We start from the raw sequence: 19,566 nt of genomic DNA on the forward strand, positions 1-19,566 counted from the left end.
AAAGAAAAGAAAATGACCGTTTTTACAGCCATTTTTCCCTGCTGTGCAGGGGTTTGGCTTTTTCTTGAGGCAATGTTTTATGGCCGGATGCCCTTCCTGACGCCAACCCTGGTCACCTCTTACGACCCACAGGGATATGGTACACCTATTCTAACCGGGGCATACACCGGGACCAGTACACTGGCACTCATTTCGCCGACCTCGGAAGGATGACAGGCTGAGTCAACCCCCTGGTGTTAATTCAGCAGCCAACGGGGCTTGAACTCAGGACCCTGGGATCCCAAGCCGCCACCCTAACCACTAAGCCAACACCAGGCTAACTGTTCAATGAATAAAAGGTTTGAAATCTGGAACCTCAAAAAAAAAGTGTTTTGTAAATGGAGATCCAATCAACTTCATCCCAATCATACGGCATAATATACTAACAGAAAAAAGTTCCTGTGCACTATAAAAAAGTACATGCTGACACATGTGTTGTGCAACATTCATCATTTGGCGCTGGAAGCATGATGGTACAGGGAGGAATCACCCACACATCGCAGAACCCAACTGGAGGTCATTAATGGAAATTTGACAGGTATTCAGTACCGTGATGAAGGTCTCCGTCTTCATGTCCTCCCATTCCTGCAGGTTGATGGACGTCACACCACACTTCAACAGGTTAACGTTTGTAATTTCACATCGGTGAAATTGGTAAATGATGCACAGGAACTATTTTCCACGAGTATACACTTGGTGTACAAAACATTAGGAACACCTTCCTAATATTGAGTTGCACCTCATTTTGCCCTCAGAACAGCCTCAATTTGTTGGGGCACGGACTCAACAAGGTGTCTAAAGCGTTCCACAGGGATGTTGGCCAATGTTGTCTCCAATGCTTCCTACAGTTGTATCTTGTTGTCTGGTAGTGGATCTCTACTCTGAATAGCTCGTTTCATCTCATCCCACAGATGCTCAATTTGATTGAGATATGGTGAATGGGCAGGTCACTGCAGTAAGCTGAATTCACTGTCATGTTCATGCAACCATTCCTGGACAATCCCAGCCTTGTGGCATGGGGTATTATCCTGCTGAAGAAATCCATTCACAGATGGATACACAGCTGCCATGAAGGGATGCACCTGACTGGCAATGATGTTCAGATATCCTGTGGCATTCAAACGTTGCTCCACTTTTATCAAGGGGCCCATTGTGTGCCATGAAAACACACCCCACACCATCACACCACCAGCACCGGCCTGCAATGTTGACACACAGCATGATGGATGCATGTACTCATGTGGTTTTCTCCATACCCTAGTCCTCCCATCAGTGTGAAACAGCAGGAACCAGGATTCATCAGACCAGACAATTATTTTCCAATCCTTCAGTGCCCAGTGTTTTCTTTCCTTAGCCCACTGCAACTGCAGGTTCTTGTTTTTTGCTGAAGGAAGTGGAAATGTGCAAGGTCAGTGACTGCCATACCCCATTCGTGTCAATGTACGATGAGTTGTGCATTTTTATGGGTCTTTCAACACCAATGTTGTACTGGACTGTCAGTTGACTAACTGCAGCCCATCTGTTGTTCTGCACAATTCGTGTCAACCTCCTTTGGCCTCTTTCATCAATGAGCCATTTCTGACTACTGGCCTGCCATTGGCTGGATGTTCTTTGGGTGGTGGACCATTCTTGATACACATGGGAAACTGTTGAGCATGAAAAACCAAGCAGCATTGTAGTTCTTGACACACTCAATCCGGTGCGCCTGGCACCTACTACCATACCCCATTCAAAGGCACTTACAGGTTTTGTCTTGCCCATTCACCCTCTGAATGGCACACATGCACAATCCATGTCTCAATCGCCTCAAGGCTTAAAAAGTCCTTCTTTAACCTCCTCCTGTCGGGAATAAGGGATCATAGCTTTCACCTGATCAGTCTATTTCATGAAAAGAGCAGGTGTTCCTAATGTTTTGCATACCAAGTATATATAGAATTCACAAATAAAATAGTTATCACTTCAAATTTGCAATCATGATTTTTGTAAATTATTAACTGGATCAAATAATACACTTTTCAACTCCACTCTCAAACTAAAATACAAACTAGAAAATGGAATTCGACATGAATGCATTGATGGATATGCCTCTGTCCATTTTAGATGTGAACCCAATGTTACATTTGATCTCAATTAAAGGTCACATGTGTGTGATAGTGAGAGTGAGAGTGAGAGAAGGATAGAGAAAACATCAGATGCTTCCAACTCGAGTTATGATTTTCCATGGGCACATGACCTTTGACCTGTTGAACCCAAAATTGAATAACTTAACCAATGCACTGCGGTCCATACTTCTGGCAACTCTAGTTGGAATCCCTTCAGTGGTTCACAAGTGATCACAATAACAGATTTGCAATTAAAGGGCACATGACCATAGAGCTTTGATCTTTTGAACCCAAAATTGAATCAGTTCATCAATGTATTACAGTCCATACTTGTGCCAAGTTTGGTTGGAATCCCTAAAGTGGTTCACAGCTTATCCTGGTAACAACAAACCGATACTGAACAGACGCATGCAAGGACAGACAATGCAAAAACACAATGCCCTCTGTCCTTTGGCTGTCAAGGAATAAAAACAAATTCCTTCTGAAGAAAACACAGGATTAAAAACTGAAATGACAAGTTTGGCTCCTTCAATCCAATCCATCTATTCACTCAACAGTCCAAGGCCTAGTTATCTGCTATTCAAAAACCTTCATAGTATTTCTCTTGGCACAAGTATTTCGGGAAGAAAAATACATGAAAATATCGTTTTTTGGTTTCATGGTACATGTGTTTAATAAAGGGGCCATCGATTTATTAAACATGCAAATACAGCAGAAAATAGCCTTCCCCCTCCCCCTTCCCCACTGTGCAAACACCATATATGCATCAACCCGAACCACGCCTTGCACTCTCCCACCTTCCATTCATACATAATAAATCAACCCAAAAGGTTAGTCAGAAGTTTTATTGTGGCGGTGGGCATGGACTGTTGAGAAGAGCTCCACAAAAAGGAATTAATAAGTTCGACCCGCAGGTGAAAAAGAGCGGGGTTAAAGAGAGGGTTTGAAATAACCCCTATAAACATCACAACACTACACCTCATATCCTGTTGCCCATCTTAAAGTGTACACATAACATGTGCACAGGTTTGGAAATGAAAGTTAAAACGAACAGGTAGTGTCAGTTTGAATGTTCAGACAGGCTCTGCTCTTTTTGTATTTCCAGCACACCTGAGTTCAATAACAATGAATGATTATAACCCCAACACTTATGGAACCATGGCCTCAAAAGGGATAAGTTGTCCATCTTCCAATCACTTGAATTACCAGAGCAGGCCCCATACTGCATTGACATATGGAGAGAATCATGAGGAAAAGGACATCTTTCGTGCAATTTTATTTATCTTGAAGAAATTATTATAACTCGATACAATCTCGTAGCATGATGACTTCATAGTGGTACACCGTGTAACACACAAACACATCATTACAATGCAGTGTGCAGTCACCCTTAATGGTATACAAAAGTGTTTGGGTTGTACCAAAACTAGTGGCTTGGAAACAAAAACTTCTGAGAAGTTTATAAAATCGTAAAGAATCACGAGCCGGTGTACTGGTGTGTGAGATGTTGAGCTGTTTGTTTGTAATTGTTGTTTGAGAACTCAGCACATCAATATGAGATTACCATCATGGGTCTTCTTCTTCAAACAGTACAAGTGTGGCGTGGCGTTGGACCTGGGAACCTTCGGTGTACAAAAGCTTCTTCACAATGCCAGCTTTTCCTGCACGGATCGTGTGCTGTGGGTGGGGAAGATATCAGAAAGGGGGGGGTGGGTGGGTGGAGTGAGGTGTCAAAAAGTCTTCCACCTCCCTATAGTCATGAAGGAATGGTCCTGCCCAAGCAAAACTCAGAAGAGATATCCATAATGTCCTTTTTATTTCTAGGCCTGTGTCATTATTTTTGATTTCAAACAGCAAATCAGTTTTCTGATGAAATGCTACATTTCTGTTATAAATAAAAATATAGCACATAATGTGGTTGGAGAAACCCCCAGAGGGATAACTGCAACATCAAGCTTGTGTGGTGCTTCAAAAGTTGTGGAAAGGAATTGGCAATGAATGAATGAAAAGTTTTGTTTTAGAACTTCAACCAGGAAGTTTAACAAAACATTGCTCACCTGCCTGGTATGCATATGTCTACCCTACAAAGTATGGAACGAGTTCTTTGAAAGTTATTATGAGGTGTCACTTAACCCTCACCTCCATTTTCATGGCGATCATGACCATCAGAGGGTCACCAGCCTGCACAGAATCTCCGGTCTTCACATACACCTGAAACCCCGGGGAAAGACAAAGTTGATGCTGGTGCCAAGTTTGTGTCAGGTAAATGCAACTTGAAGACTCATGGAAACTGCACAATAGTTCAGCAGATACGTGTATGGATTGTGCCTTTGATTATAAAAGCATGAACTTTGGCACACAGTTAGGGCATGTTCTACGAAGGATTTGTAAGCTGTGGGGCCATTGCAGATTGGTCCCCTGACAACAATGGCGGCCATTTAAAAAAAAATAGCCACCATCAGAATGTGGGAGGATTAAATCCATTATTGGATAGCAAACCTTATTCATTCAGGTTATCGAGGTTTATATATTACCTGCAAAGGTCGTTGAAGCTAACAACACTGATAATTTTGTTACAAAACACCAATTACATCTTTTTATACTTCGATTTCTGATTTATTTAACGAAAACTTCATCAGGTTCTCCAATGGCAGACAAAGTGAAGTTATAAAAATGCTGTGAAGTAACTGACCACAAGTTCGAAAGCAACCCTCGATAAAGCAATGGGCAATGAGAACGGCACTCAGCATACCTCTGCCACGCTGAACAGTTTACGTTTTGTATCCCACTGATAGGCCAGATATGCATCTAGACCTTGACCAAAATCAAATTGGCTTGTTCTTGCCACCTAACCAACTCATCCATCAAGTTTTTGTCATACCCCAACCATAATTTTTTGAAATATACCACATATCGTTTTGGCCCAATTTCTCAATGATGAAGAATCACTAAGGAAATTTAGAAAATTCTCGTATCTGGATCAGTATCTTCACTAAAAAATATCGAATCAAGCCAACCCGTCCACCAAGTTTCATCCGAATCCTTCCATAACATTTTGATAAATCGTGTTCACAAACAGACAGAGACAAACATGGGTAAAAACATAACCTCAGTCCACCTTCTGTGGTGGAGGTAATCATCTTGCACTGTCACTATCACATTCCATGGTTTGGTGACATACCATAATGTGCTTAACTTGGGACAAGTTGGAGCTTTGGTAAGCAGTGGTAGGATATGATCAACCATTCCTACAAAGACCTACTCAGTGTCGTGAAAGACTAAACAGCTGTCCCGTGTTCATTTATTCATCAGTGACATGTGGTCATGTTACACTGTTTTTAACTTGCCAAAGAGGATACTAGCAATTTGCGGTTTCGACCATAAAAGCTGTCAGCTAACAATATCAGAGTAAATATTATTTTTAAATTATAGACATTGGACAACTTCACCGAAACATTTTGTGTCATTTATATCCATTCAATATTGCTGCATTACCTGATGTATTTTAGTTGTCGGTGTGTAGTTCACTGCCCTTGCAAAAAGCAGTGCACTGAAGAGCTGCATCCAAGCATTTGCACTGTCCTCTGTAACCCTGCTTCTTGCAACCACAGATGGTTGAGGCACTGCCGATGACCTTGACTGTTTTTTGACGTTTGGGCCATACAGCACCATAGAAACCAGTGCCAAGAGTGAAAGTGACAAAGACGACTCCTGGCATTGGGAGTCAAATGAACCATTGAATCCCTTTTTCATTTTGAACATGCATTTCCTAACTATGGTAGTTGCCTTGGCAAGATGAATGGCACCATTATCAGCATCATGCTCACATGAGTTTCTTGGTGCAGTCCAACATCTTCATTGCAAAATGAGGACCACTTCATGGCCTTGCTTGTGAGCTTCCATGTCTGGAAAGTATGCCAGTATTCTATTCTTCAGTTTGGTGGAGTGGACATGCCCCATCACTGTAGTTCCAAGTTGTTCTGGTCTGGTGCAGTACAGATGTACAAGGTCTCAGTTTGAAAACTGGTGCAACAAGAATGTCCATGTGGGCTTCCTCAATATAGGACACAACTTCAGCAAATGCAATGACACAGTTAACAGTGTCTACATGGGATTTTTCGATGTTTCCGTGTCTCATGCTTTGTTGTCCAGAAAGACCAGGCACTGGATGTAATACTTGGCCTATTGTGCACTTGGATCTCCGGCACTCAGTTTGGTTAGCAGGGGTTTGTCTTGCAATTTGAGGACACACTGGCTGACACGGGTATCAAGCTAAAAAGTTGACACCTCGTGCAAGGAGTCTCCAGATGCAGATTTATCACAGAAGAAACACGTTTTGATGGAAGGAGGTACCTGTTGCATGCTCTTATGGATGAACTTCTTAAGGACATCAGCATCATCTTCAACAGGTGCTTTTGTGCTTCACTGCCTGAGGTTTTGCTTTGTTGAACTTCAGTCTACAGTGCCGAAATAAAGTCTTCACCCCCATTCAAAATTTTGACCTTTAGTTACTTTATAGCCTGGAATGAAATTGCATTAAATCAGACTTTTTCTACCTTTATTTGAACATCATAACCCACAACTTTCAAGTGAAAAACAAATTCTACAAATTTCATAAAGTTAATTAAAAATACAAAATGAGAATATTTTGGTTGGATAAGTGTCCACTCCCTGAACTTAATACTTGGTGGAAGCACCTTTGACAGCAATTATAGCAATGAGCAAAAGAAGGGGGGAATTTTTTTTTTCTTTCATTAATTAAAAACATTTCTTTTTTTAACATTTTCTTTCTTGGATCTTGGGTTGGTGTGGTGTTCGTTCAACTGTTCAAGTTCAGTCAGGTTGTGTGGGGAGTGTTGGTGGACAGCAATCTTCAAGTCATGCCACAAATGTTTGATTGGATTTTGATCAGGGTTCTGACTGGGCCACTCAAGGACATCTATCTTGTTTCTTAACCACTCCAGTGTAGCTTTGGCTGTGTGCTTTGAGTCATTGTCATGCTGAAAGGTGAACTTCCATCCCAATTTCAGCTTTCTTGCAGAGGGCAGCAGGTTTTCCTCTTGGATTTTTCTGTATTTTGCTCCATCCATTTTCCCTTCGATTCTGACAAGTGCCCCAGTCGCTGCTGATGAGAAACATCCCCATATCATGATGCTGCCACCACCATGCTTCACAGTATGGATGGTTTGGTTTGTGCTAAACATAATGCTTTGCATTTAAGCCCAAAATTCCATCTTGGTTTTGTCAAACCACAAAACGTTTTGCTACACAGCTTCAGAATCTCTGGAGTGGTTTTTTGCACACCTTCAACGGGACTCAAGGTGGGCTTTTTTAAGTAATGGCTTCCTTCCTGCCCCCCCCCCCCACCATACAAGCCAGACTTGTGGAGTGCTTGGGATATTGTTATCACATGCACACAGTGACCAGACTTTGCCAAAAAAGGCCTGTTGCTCTTTCAAAGTTGCCATTGGCCTCTTGGTGGCCTCTCTGATCAGTCTCCTCCCTGCTTGGTCATCCAGTTTAGAGAGAAGCCTGATCTCGTCAAACTCGAGGTGGTATCACATGCCTTCCACTTCTTCATGATTGGCTTGACTGTATTGCAAGGGATTTTCAAGACCTCTGAAATATTTTTCCACCCATCCCCTGTTTTGTACCTTTCCACAATTTTATCCCATTGGTCTTTTGATAGCTCCTTGGTTCTCATGATTGAGTCTTTGTTGTGAAATGCATGACAGGAACAGCTGATTTTATTCTGAAATAATCATAATCACTACACTTTAACACAGGTGGAGGCCAATTAACTTGGTGGGTGATTTTGAAGATGATTCATTACACCGCAGCAAATTTACAATTGCTATTACAAGGGGAGTGGATACTTATCCAACAAAGATATTTTAGTTTTGTATTTTTAATTAATTTTTCTGAAATTTGTAGGTTACGATGTGGAAATAAAGGTGGGAAAAGTCTAATTTAATGCAATTTAATTCCAGGCTATAAGGCAACAAAAGGTGAAAAATTTTAAAGGGGGTGGAGACTTTATATCGGCAATGTACGAGTCATGACATTTTGCTTTGTGATGCCGGAATGTTGCCTCAATGCCCTTACCTTCATCTAGTTGTGACAGCTTTATTGTTCTCGGCAAGCATCCAATCTAGTTGAAACCCACAAGGTTGTTAGCGATGGTCTCATAACCTGCTCCGCCAGTATCACGTCTTGATTTACCTGGACAGCAAAGAACCTCTGTTTCTATCTGATGCAGAACACATTTGTTCCAATCTGTGATCAGATATTATGTGCTTGATGTTCCAGATTATCGAGGGTCCACCACCTTGTGTATTTTGGTCATTGTTATTCAGATCATGTACTTATACTGTTCACTATAATAGAAACTACAACCAGGAAAGCGAAGTCAATTGCTACTTGATATGTAAATTCTACAGCTACAAGACTTGGATAGTTCCTGAAAGAAAAAATGTGCAAAATATGAAATATGGATACAAACAAAGGTCAGGTCAGGTCAGGTCAGGTATGGCAGCATGCACCAGAGCAGCGAGTCGCTGCATCCATTTTCCGCCGGTACTCCAGGGGCCTCCGTCTGGCCATCCCCCAGGCAGATGCCTGGCCCATCCCCATCTCCTTGAGATGCCGATCAACCTACTGCAACCATGAGGCACGTGGTCGGCCCATTGGCCTCCTCCACTCACGAAACTCCCTCACTGAGAGAATCTGGTGAGCAGGATCAGTGTCAGGAAAACGAGCCACATGTCCATACAGCCGCAGCTGACGCTCACGGACTATGCAGCTAACAAATCTCATTTGAGTCTCTCTCAGCAACCGCTCGTTGGACACAAAGTCCGACCAGCAATAGTCAAGGATTCTCCGAAGAGACCTGGTACAAAAGAAATTAAGTCTCCGTCTCAGATCCTTGGTCAGAGACCAAGTCTCACATCCATAGAGCAAACCTGGAAGCACCAAGGACCTGAAGACTCGGACTTTCGTCCTCCCGCACAGGTACCGGCAGCTCTATACCCCATTATCCAGTGATGCCATTATAATAAATGCTATTATATTATAATCCACGACTCCCCAAGCCCGACACAGATGTCTATTGACCTCTGACTCACAGCCAGCAGAGACATGAATATCACTCCCAAGGTAAGTGAATCTCTCCATGAACTCAACATCCTCACCACAAACAGGCACAGATACGCAGACAAACAAACACGACATAATAGTGACCGAAACTTTTTCGTGCTGCACTCTTCAGGGTAAAAATCACAGCAAGTGAAGGAGGAAGTGAAGGTGCGTGCTTTATACGCAAGTCTCAATAAGGTAGACACTGATTAGTTCAACCGTAATGATGTCACGGTTAATCCGAACACCCATTGGTCGGCTCATCATCTTCACCTCGAGCTCCCCTTGGCTCGAGCTGAGTTCGTCGATGATTGACCTTTGCAACCGCATCCTGGAGAGAGGGGGGATGGGTTTCCCCTACGGTCCATTCACCATACTTCCCTTGATCTTTACATGCTGAAAGAGACAGAGATCGTACAAATTCCTTTTGACGACATAATATTGGATCGGTGGTCAGGATGAAGGTTGCTTCCAACATACATAAATGTAACGAGCTCCGACTTCGGCTCAATATCCTGAACATATCTGCATTGTACTGGTCTGCACAGATATGGTTGACAACCACGCGCTGTGCAATGGTAGATGAAGCAGATACAGTGGCCGGTGGTTGCTGGATATTTCTACATGCTCACACTGGTTGTGTTCTAACCCTCACAATTTTTCTTCGAATCGCCAAGGGGACGTATTGTTTGATCCGATCAGCCAATCTTAGTGTTGTGCGGCCCACGTACAGAGCTTCACATCGGCACTTGAACTCATAAATAACATTGCTGGTATGTGAGGTTGGTAGCACATTCTTGTTGACTGACGTCAGCAAACGGCGAGAGGTAAAGATTACTCGGGGTTGCATAGCCAGAAACGTGTTGAACACAATATGTTTGATTTGTACTTCAAACCTTCATGATGATTGCCCTTTCCAGGGCATCCTGATATAAAATGGACATTTGTCCGGAACAATCTTCTGATCTTTTGTTGCGTTTAGAAACTTGTGCACGTATCTCTTAACTATATGCTCAGGATAACCATTCTCACCGAGTATATTCCTGATTTTGTCAATTTCAGCAGGGAGATTACAAGTTGAACAAATCCTCTGTGCTCTGTTAACCAGGATATTAATCAAGGCAATTTTGTTTCTCATGGAGCTGTAGGAGTCCCACCGAGTACACTGTCCTGTGAAAGTTGGCTTCCGGTAGACGGATGTTGTGAAACCATGGTTGGATCTATCAATCAACACGTCCAAAAATGGTAACATGTTTGAAGATTCCTGCTCATGGTAAACTTCAGCGCTGGATGGAGATTTCAGTTTTAACAGTTTTCAGTTTTATTTTTTTCAGGAATTCAGTTTTAACAACATGATGTATGTTCAAACGGACGGTGTGGCCATGGGTTCTCCATTAGGCCCAGCTCTTGCAAATATCTTTGTGGGCTATCACCAAATGCAGAAACTTACTGGTCAGCAAGGGGTTGATTCCCCCATCGTATATTGACATTTTTGCTTTGTTTGAGTCTCGGATAGCATGTGACAATTTCCAGGCATGGCTCAACACTCTCCATTTTGAAAAATGGCCACCATTGTTATCAGGGGACAAATCTGGGATGGCCCAATAGCCAAAAACCTTTCTTAGGCCATTCCCTAGCTGTGTGCCAAATTGCATGCCTTTTAAAATCAGGCAGAATTCCTTCAAATATTTCACATATCTGCTGAACTACAACTAATGAAGAACCAAAAGATCTTTCACTTTTGACATGAAATTCAAAAATATCATACATCACACGACATTAAACTAGGACACTCTTCAACCCAGTATGCCCTTACCCACATTTTTATACATACTTGTACAAAGTTTGATTTAAACCTTTAAACTTTATACCATTTGATCCTTAAAAGTTTTCATACTGATCGGGTAAAGCACTCGACATATGAAATTATGTCATAATGAAGCTACCTATGACATCATCAAAAACAAAATCACACTTGTTCCCCATGAAGAGTACTTCACATGTGCCAAGTTTAAACTTTTTCCATGGAAAATGCAGAGGTTTCGGAAATACAGAGGTCCAATGTTTTTCCTTTTTTCCAACATGGCTGCCACACCATGTGATCTATGATGTCATAATTATCATTAAAATATTCTACATGAGTAGTCACACCAAAGGTGAAAATTTTGTGTTAATAAGATAAGCGGTTTCAGAGAAAACAGAAAATTAGCATGGACATATGTACGTATGTATGGACGGACGGACAACCCGAAAACACAATGCCTCCGACGACTTCGTCAGCGGAGGCATAAAAAAAGAAATTCTGGCAGATTTCAGAATTTGGGGTTTTCTTTACTGTGTACACATAATATTAAATCTGGTCTATTAAAATAATGTCTAAGTATTTTAAATGTCGTCAATGAAATAAGGAATGGCCAAAATCGAAACATGTTTCTTTATGTAGACAATCCTACCTTCTCAATGGTGCCTGCCATGGGGGCGACGGCCCCACCAGAAGCAGCTATGCCTGTGCTCTTGGTCACATGATCAGGCAGAGGAATTCCAAAGGTAAACATCCCATCCTAAAAAAATGCAAATCACAGAAAGATAAATATATTTTACTTGTTTATGGTGACCTCAAAACCAAACGAATTTAAATGTAGTTTTCAAAACCGAGCTGCAATAAAAGGTTTAGGGAAGCACAATGTACGTCTCAACCTTGCTTTCACAACATCCTATTCCTTATCTGTCTCCCCATGAACTATGAACCTCAACCACGGCATTGGCCAATTTATCCTCTTTCTACTACCACTGAGAAGTCATTCACTTAAAGGAATCATTGCGAGCATTTTAACAAATGTTACAGAATGACAGCATGGCTCAGCGGGAGATTATTTGAAGTGGTGTCGTAAAAGGAACATTCGGCCAAGAACAAACTCAAGCCTCAACCTTCAGCTGCCTTAATCATGACGGTTTTACAGGACACTCAAGGTGTCATTCATGAGGTCTTCACGCACAGGAGCACAACTATTGGGTGAAAGCATTGCACAAAAGGAAACTAAAACAGGCATCAAAATAATTTGCCCCAACACTGACATCACAAAAGTGTTTCTTCACCAAGACAGCCGCATACATCAGCCCAAGGATATTGTAGGTCTTTGCAATGATTCGGTGGACAACCATGGATTATTCTGTTAGCACGTTGTGGTTTTTTTATTTTGATAATGAGATTTCACCCACCACAAAGCCAAAGGCCACTCAAGGTGGGGGCTACAAAAGAAAATGGTAAAAGAAAATGTCTATTGTAAGTTATGCTTATTAACCAAGAACTTGTCAGCTCAGCATGTGACACCAGTCCATGCATTGTAGTTGAGACTTAGTGCCCTCAGGGCAACTTTAGATGGCCACTAAAACTCGTGATGAAAAGATCTGGTCAAGATCCCCCAAAGCAAAATACTGAGATGAAAAATAAAATAAACACTCGGTGACTTGTCATTTAATCTCTTATAGGAGAAACTTAAGTTTAAAGGTGCTTATTGAGGGATGAGTGGCTGGCCGCTCAATTAAAAGTCACTTATAACAAGGTTAAAAAATAAATTAAAAATAAAAACATGATGACCACCAGATATAACCCCCCCCCCCCAAAAAAAAAAAACAAGTAATACCACAACAATTTCAGATTTTTTTAAAAACGTATTCAATTGTAAAATGGATAAATTAATGCATAATAAAAGCATAAATGAATGAATAGATCGGAGATGAATGAATACAGGAATGAACAAACAAATAAATAAATTGTGCAAAATGTGATATGAATGCATCAAGAGCATGCTCTGCGGCAAGCGGCGTGCAGTACGGAAGTGAAGAGATGGACGGTGTTGTCTGTCATGACGACCCGTAGTCGGGACGTGAAGTCCTCCACGGTGCACTGGAGGAAGGTGTCATTACCATCGACAAGAAGCTTGCCACACACGCACAGCATTTGCTCACCCAGCTGTGGTATGACAAGAAGTATGCACGTCTTACAGCCACAGTTCGTAGAAATAGATGTACTTGTTCCGATAATCAATCATACGCAGGGCCAGTATCGCATCAGACCGATCCATGTGACTGGAAGCAGTGCACCTTGGCACACCCCAATGGGAATCAATAATTAGAGACACAACTCAAGTTAATCATGGAGAGAATAATTACATTTTTATCAAACTTCCTTACATGGAATTTAATTATATAGTAGTTTAAAGATAATCAACAGCATACCTCCATGATGTACGAGCCATCCGAATTGTAAGTGACATTGACAATCACACCTGGGGAAACACAAAATGGAGGATAGAAATAATAATAATAAACATTGTGGTTGAAACTGAAGAATATAACAAACTAGCAGGCACCGACAGAAATTCCACGTAATATAAAATGTAACTTCAACAATATTGTGCAGAGTATAGTTACTTCATTAAATAAACCCCTGTCCCCCCCCTCCCCACCCAAACCCCCAAATCCTCAACAACCCACCCCTCACCCCAAGTCCTCAACCTCCCTCACCCACACAAAGCCTCAACCCCCCTCTCCCAACTCTATCCTCTCTCTGCCCCCCAAACCAACTCTCTGTCCTTGCCTCCTCTTTACTTCCCATTCTTAAAAGCAAGAGGGCATTCTTACATTATTACCTCATTAAAATAGCCTAGTTGTGTGAATTAAAAAAACAAGATAAATTAATTATGGTACCTTCTTCATAATGCAAATTAGAGTACAGGCGAGACGAACACCGCCCGGACACGTCCGGAGACGAACACCGCCCGGACACGTCCGGAGACGAACACCGCCCGGACACGTCCGGAGACGAACACCGCCCGGACACGTCCGGAGACGAACACCGCCCGGACACGTCCGGAGACGAACACCGCCCGGACACGAACACCGCCCGGACACGTCCGGAGACGAACACCGCCCGGACACGTCCGGAGACGAACACCGTCCGGACACGTCCGGAGACGAACACCGTCCGGACACGTCCGGAGACGAACACCGCCCGGACACGTCCGGAGACGAACACCGCCCGGACACGTCCGGAGACGAACACCGCCCGGACACGTCCGGAGACGAACACCGCCCGGACACGTCCGGAGACGAACACCGCCCGGACACGTCCGGAGACGAACACCGCCCGGACACGTCCGGAGACAAACACAGAGCAAGGGGGGGGACCGGAGAGGAGACGGTAGAAGACAGAAAGACCACTGACCCGCCTGTGGTGAGAGAGTGAGAGGACCAACGAATCAATCTCACCGCGAGAGATGCCAATGATCCTAAATGCCTTGGTTTCCACAGTGTGAAGCCGAGAAAGGTGGGAGGCAGGAGTACCAGCCCAGAGGGGAGAGCAGTACCACATCAGGTTGCGGATGAAAGCTTTGTAAGTGGTCAGGAGCTCAGGTGGACCGAGGAACGACATTGCCCAGTTGGCGACTGGCTTTGCAAGCCAGGTTGGAAATGTGGCTTTCCCAGGAGAGATCATGGCAGACAATGAGACCCAGAAGCTTAAATTAAAGGAATTCTTCCAGAGGATTGATGAGAAAGTAGATGGGGGGGGGGGAGGTTTTCTATACGGTCCTTTCGAAGAGACATAGTTGAGAGTGTGAGATTTGTCCGGATTGAAAGACATGTTCCATGTGTTGGACCAGTTTGTGATTTTATCCAAATCTGCAGTGAGCGAAGAAGCTGCTGTTTGTGGGTCTGAGGGATGACAGATGGTAAGGCAGAGGGTGGAGTCATCAGCAAAGAGATAAAGAGGAATTTCAAGAGAGTCGGAGAGATCATTGATGAAAACCAGAAAAAGAACAGGGCCCAGAACACTGCCTTGAGGAACTCCAGCCTGGACAGGAAGAGGGGATGAAAGAACTCCATTTATGGCCACACATTGGCTCTGACAGGAGAGGAAGTCTGCAAGCCATGAATGGAGATGGCCTTGGATACCATAGGAAGACAGTTTGGTGAGCAGAGCAGGGTGCCAGATCATGTCTAGGGATAAGGCTCTTATTTAATGTCTGGCATTGAGTACCTCCATCCATTGTTGGGAGAGCAGAAGCAGTATATCCAGGGTGGAGTGACCTGGTCTGAAACCAAATTGATGATCGGAAATCAGGCCATTGGAGAAGAAGAAGGATTTAATGTCTGAAGTGATGATGGATTCCATAACCTTGCTGATGATTGGGAGATGGCTGATTGGTCTATAGTTGCAGGGATCTGTTTTTGCACCTATTTTATGCAGAGCGGTCATGTTTACTGATTTCCAAGCAGATGGCAGATGCCCTTGAGCAAATGAGAGGGTGAACAGAACAGAGAGAGTGTGAGCAAGAGCAGAGGAGCTCCGTAAAGGTGTGGCTGATGCCATCTGGACCGGTTGCAGAATCTGAGTCGAGGTTTGACAGCCAGCTCTTCAACTTGTCAGGAGAAAAGGACACAGAGTCCAGGGACAGCTGGGTACAACTGGGTTAGGTGGGTACAGAAAGTGATGGGTTTCGGACACAAGATTTAGATGCAAACACGGAGTTTAGGCATTCAGCCTCTTCACATGCATTGTCAGAAGTGCAGCCATTTGAGGTAAGGGAGGGGATGGAGGGGTAGCATACACCAGAAACAGATTTGATTAGATGCCACCAGGATTTTGAGGAGGGAGAGAGGTTTGAGAGTTCAGACTTGAGATTATAAAACTGTTGCTTTCTGGCTCTTCTGAGGGGAGACACACGCTTGTTCCGAGCTGTATAGGAGGTTTACCCTCAGTTGGATTTGCTTTCCATAAAGCAAAGGCAAGTTGTTTCATGACAACTGTCTCACCACAAGCTTCAGTGAACCATGGGTGGGAGGAAGGTTAAGACAACTGAAGACGAGAGGGGATAAATCTGTGCATGAGAGAGAGAGAGAGGGGGACAGCAAGTTTCTTTGAAAGAATTCCCAGGATGAGTTGATGTTGTAGAAAGTAGCGATGGGAGACCAGTCTAGAAGTTAAGGAGGAGGGGGGAGGTAAGAAGAGTTGTTGAAAGAGTGTGGGGGATTGGAGAAGAGCTCGGGGAGAGGGCCGGATGAGGAGGAGAAAAGGCTCTCTGGTGCTGGGTTGAGGTACAGTGGGGAGTAATAAGATAAGGGGCAGAAGCCAGTTGAGGATTTCAGGAGGTGGAGTGATGAGATGGAGGCGAGAGGGAAGGGGAAGAAGGCAGCTTTGTGGATGTGAGCGGCGGCAACTTTGAGAAGGGGGAGTGAAGGGGGTGATTGGAGGGAGAAGGGTGAATGGGGAGAGTTGAAGGAGAAAGGTGAGGGGGAAGTTCTTGAGAAAGATGAGAGGGAAGCTTGGAGGGGGAAGAGGATGACGGTTGCTTTGAGAGGGAGGGGTGAGAGGAGTGAATTGGCACTTAAGTTGTAAAAAAAAAAAAAAAAGATTATTGATGGAAAACGAACATGCATTGTAAACTGGGGTGTTTTTTCATTTTTATTTCAAAGATGTGACTAAAGACATTTCTTGAGGGATGCAATAAAGGGAAATTAAGAGAATAGAGAGAAGAAACGTTGTAACAGTTGGACTTTTAAGACAAAGGATGAAGGAAAGGTCGAATTGAGAGCAGTCTGTTGAAATGGAAGAAGAATTGTGAATAATGATATATTAATGAAAACCACACGTGTGAAAGAGGAAGATGAAGCATTACAAGAGACCGTTTTTATTATTATTTATATATTTTTTTTTGATAAAGATTGCATTAGATTAGGTAAAGGAAAGGTTGAAGAAAAATTGTGAGGTGAATGGTGAATCTGGATCAGTAAACACAGAGGGTCGAAACAATTCCAGCAGAAACACGTGGAAAGAGGAGGTATCTCGTTAAAAGTGAATTTTTTTGATTATCTTCTTTATTTTTTCAATAAGGATTGCGTGAAATTCTGAAAAGGAAAGGTTGAAGTAAAATTGTGGAGGTGTATGGTGAATTTGGATCGGTAAACGTAGAGTGAAACTGATGGATCGATGAAAAGTCACAGGAAGAGGAAGGGGTAGAGAGACACGTGGTTTCGGGAGATGTATCATTCGAAAGGATACAAGGAAAAAATTGTTTTATGGATTTTTGAAGATGAGGAAAGATTAGGGAATGGGAGGTTGTAGGAAGAAATCGTGAAGGTTATGGCGAGAGTGGGTCAGCTCAAATAGAAGGAAGATGGTGTGACGGCAGGAGGAAGAAGAAGGATCAGAACTCATGGGTATCGAGGGAGAAAGGGTTTTTGTTTTTTTCGTTAAATTTTAAGACAAGAAACAGAGGGTGTAGTTGGGAGGGATAGATGGGGAGCGGTGGGAAAAGTGGGGAAAATAGGAACTGATGGCAACAAGGAGAAAATACAAATAAAAACGATCGTACACCTAGACGGGAAAGACGGGTAGGCTTCAAGGAAACCCGATAAGACAAGATCGGCGAAAACTCACAAAATAGGATTACATCCAGACTTGCTACGTTGAGAATCAGCATGACCTCAATTAATGGAGAGGGTTGTGTTTTTATCTTTGCTGGTGGTATTGGTGGGAGGAGAGGATGCAAATTATCTCAGTAAATGTGTATCATGTAATGCCACCTACAGGTTTTCGCTGGTATTACAAGCCTCCACCATTTCAGCAGTTTTCCTGTCCCCACATTTTCCAGTGCAGTGAGATGTTTTGAATTATAAGCAGCAGGTATGCGTTTGCTTCATGCATGCAACACAGGTTTTTATATTTTTGCCTCTAAAGAGCGTGTTGCATGCTTGGAACAAGATCGCCCATATGGCAGGTACTATGTTCGTGATGATAATAATTATGGCCACCACAACCTTCATAACACATCACAAGCACAGTTATCATCAGTTTCACACTCACGAGTGTCTCTGTCCTGCAGCACAACGCGGCGAGTTTGCTTGCTGTTCAATCTCCGTCCCGATCCAAAACCAAAAGGGGACACAGCATCTGTAAGGGGCCATACCAATGATGCTGCAAAACCATAATTTAAGATCACATGATTTATACGACCTATCAAACTTCAGAACTGTGCAGGGAAAGTGAGATGCAAGTGCCATTGGGCCATATAAGCCAAGTGTTGAAAGTTTCTACACCAAATTAAAAAAAATGACTGCTTTAGGGAATATTGTCAATATCGCCAACAATTTCAACGTAATGAATCAACACTATTTGTTACTTTTAAACAAGTTTTTTCAAAGAATTGGACTTCAGCAATCATTGCTCCTAATAAATAGATGGATACAAACTATAGAAGGAAAATGTGCTATTAAACTTTATGGTATCATTTAAAAGTTTGTAAAAATCACAAGAAGACGTTATTGAACGAGTAAAAGAAGCAAAAACGTTACCTTTGTAACACGCTGTGGCCATGGTGCCGAGCGGTCATTATCATCAACTCAAGTTTATCAAGCACAAGAAAAAGTATTTGTCCCCCATGGATGGGAAATTTTAAGTTGATCTATCAATTAAAATTATTTCATGGACTTAAAAAAGTTAATTATGTTGCACTGTTGGTTTCACTCAGAGCCAAAGCTCTGAACCACTTATACCGCCCACCACGAAATGGTGGTGCAACATCAGGCAGCGGAGGATCAATTTGTCTGAGAAGAGGGCAAACTATTATTCTTTTCCTCCTCCTCCTCTTCCTTTTTAAGTGATGAGGTCTGATGGCACCACACTTCTGCCCCTGCCTTGACCATGACACACCTCCACCCCACCCCTCTGTCCTCAGACAACTCTCTCCAACCACCCTTACCTTATAGACATCCCTCCTCGCACAATCCTCCCATCTCAACTGGGGTCTACCTCCTTTCCTCCTACCTTGCTCCCTCAACCCATCCGTTATCTTTTCCATTCTCTCTTCCCCCATCCGCACCAAGTGTCGAGCCCATCTCAGCTGGCATTTCACCAATCTCCCAGTCAAACTCATCTGCACACCAATCTCCTCCCTCAGTTCATCCACCCTCCTATCCATCCTCTTCACTCCTGCAATCCTCCTGACCCAGTTCTTGCGAACCTGAAGCCTCTGTTGTCTCTCTATCAGTGCCACCATCTCCAGGCCATAAAGGTAGGTGAGCATTACACACGACATCAGAACCTTCCCTTTCAATTTCCTTGAAATCTTTCTGTCTGCCTTTACTCTCTCTCCACCCTCCTCCATACATTCACACCTGTCTGAATCCTCCTTCGCACCTCTGCCACGGACTTACCATCCCCAGTCATTATCCTCCCCCCCCCCCAAATACTCAAACCTATTTCAACATCTGATCTTCCCTTCTAACCTGA

At 43.1% G+C, this 19,566-nt stretch overlaps 1 protein-coding gene across 3 annotated transcripts in view; it reads right to left on the reverse strand.

Annotated features, from left to right (window-relative positions):
• The window catches only part of MCCC1 (methylcrotonyl-CoA carboxylase subunit 1), a 109,285-nt gene that overhangs the window by 45,090 nt on the left and 44,629 nt on the right, over positions 1 to 19,566 (reverse strand). The window contains exons 14-20 of one of the 3 annotated variants that reach the window (XM_085854269.1): positions 18,142 to 18,228; positions 13,515 to 13,564; positions 13,111 to 13,248; positions 11,729 to 11,836; positions 4,281 to 4,352; positions 3,706 to 3,818; positions 2,972 to 3,363 (exon numbers count right to left, since the gene is read on the reverse strand). In XM_085854269.1, the coding sequence (XP_085710395.1) occupies positions 3,708 to 3,818; positions 4,281 to 4,352; positions 11,729 to 11,836; positions 13,111 to 13,248; positions 13,515 to 13,564; positions 18,142 to 18,228 (566 nt within the window). In that variant the 3' untranslated portion in view covers positions 2,972 to 3,363; positions 3,706 to 3,707. Of the gene's footprint in view, positions 1 to 2,971; positions 3,364 to 3,705; positions 3,819 to 4,280; positions 4,353 to 11,728; positions 11,837 to 13,110; positions 13,380 to 13,514; positions 13,565 to 18,141; positions 18,229 to 19,566 lie in introns of those variants that run through there. The other 2 variants (XM_085854270.1, XM_085854271.1) reach the window with 2 other exon arrangements.

This window comes from Eptatretus burgeri, chromosome 14 (assembly GCF_056783735.1).
Source record: "Eptatretus burgeri isolate ZD-2024b chromosome 14, Ebu_testis_v1, whole genome shotgun sequence".
Classification (NCBI taxonomy): Eukaryota; Metazoa; Chordata; class Myxini; order Myxiniformes; family Myxinidae; genus Eptatretus; species Eptatretus burgeri.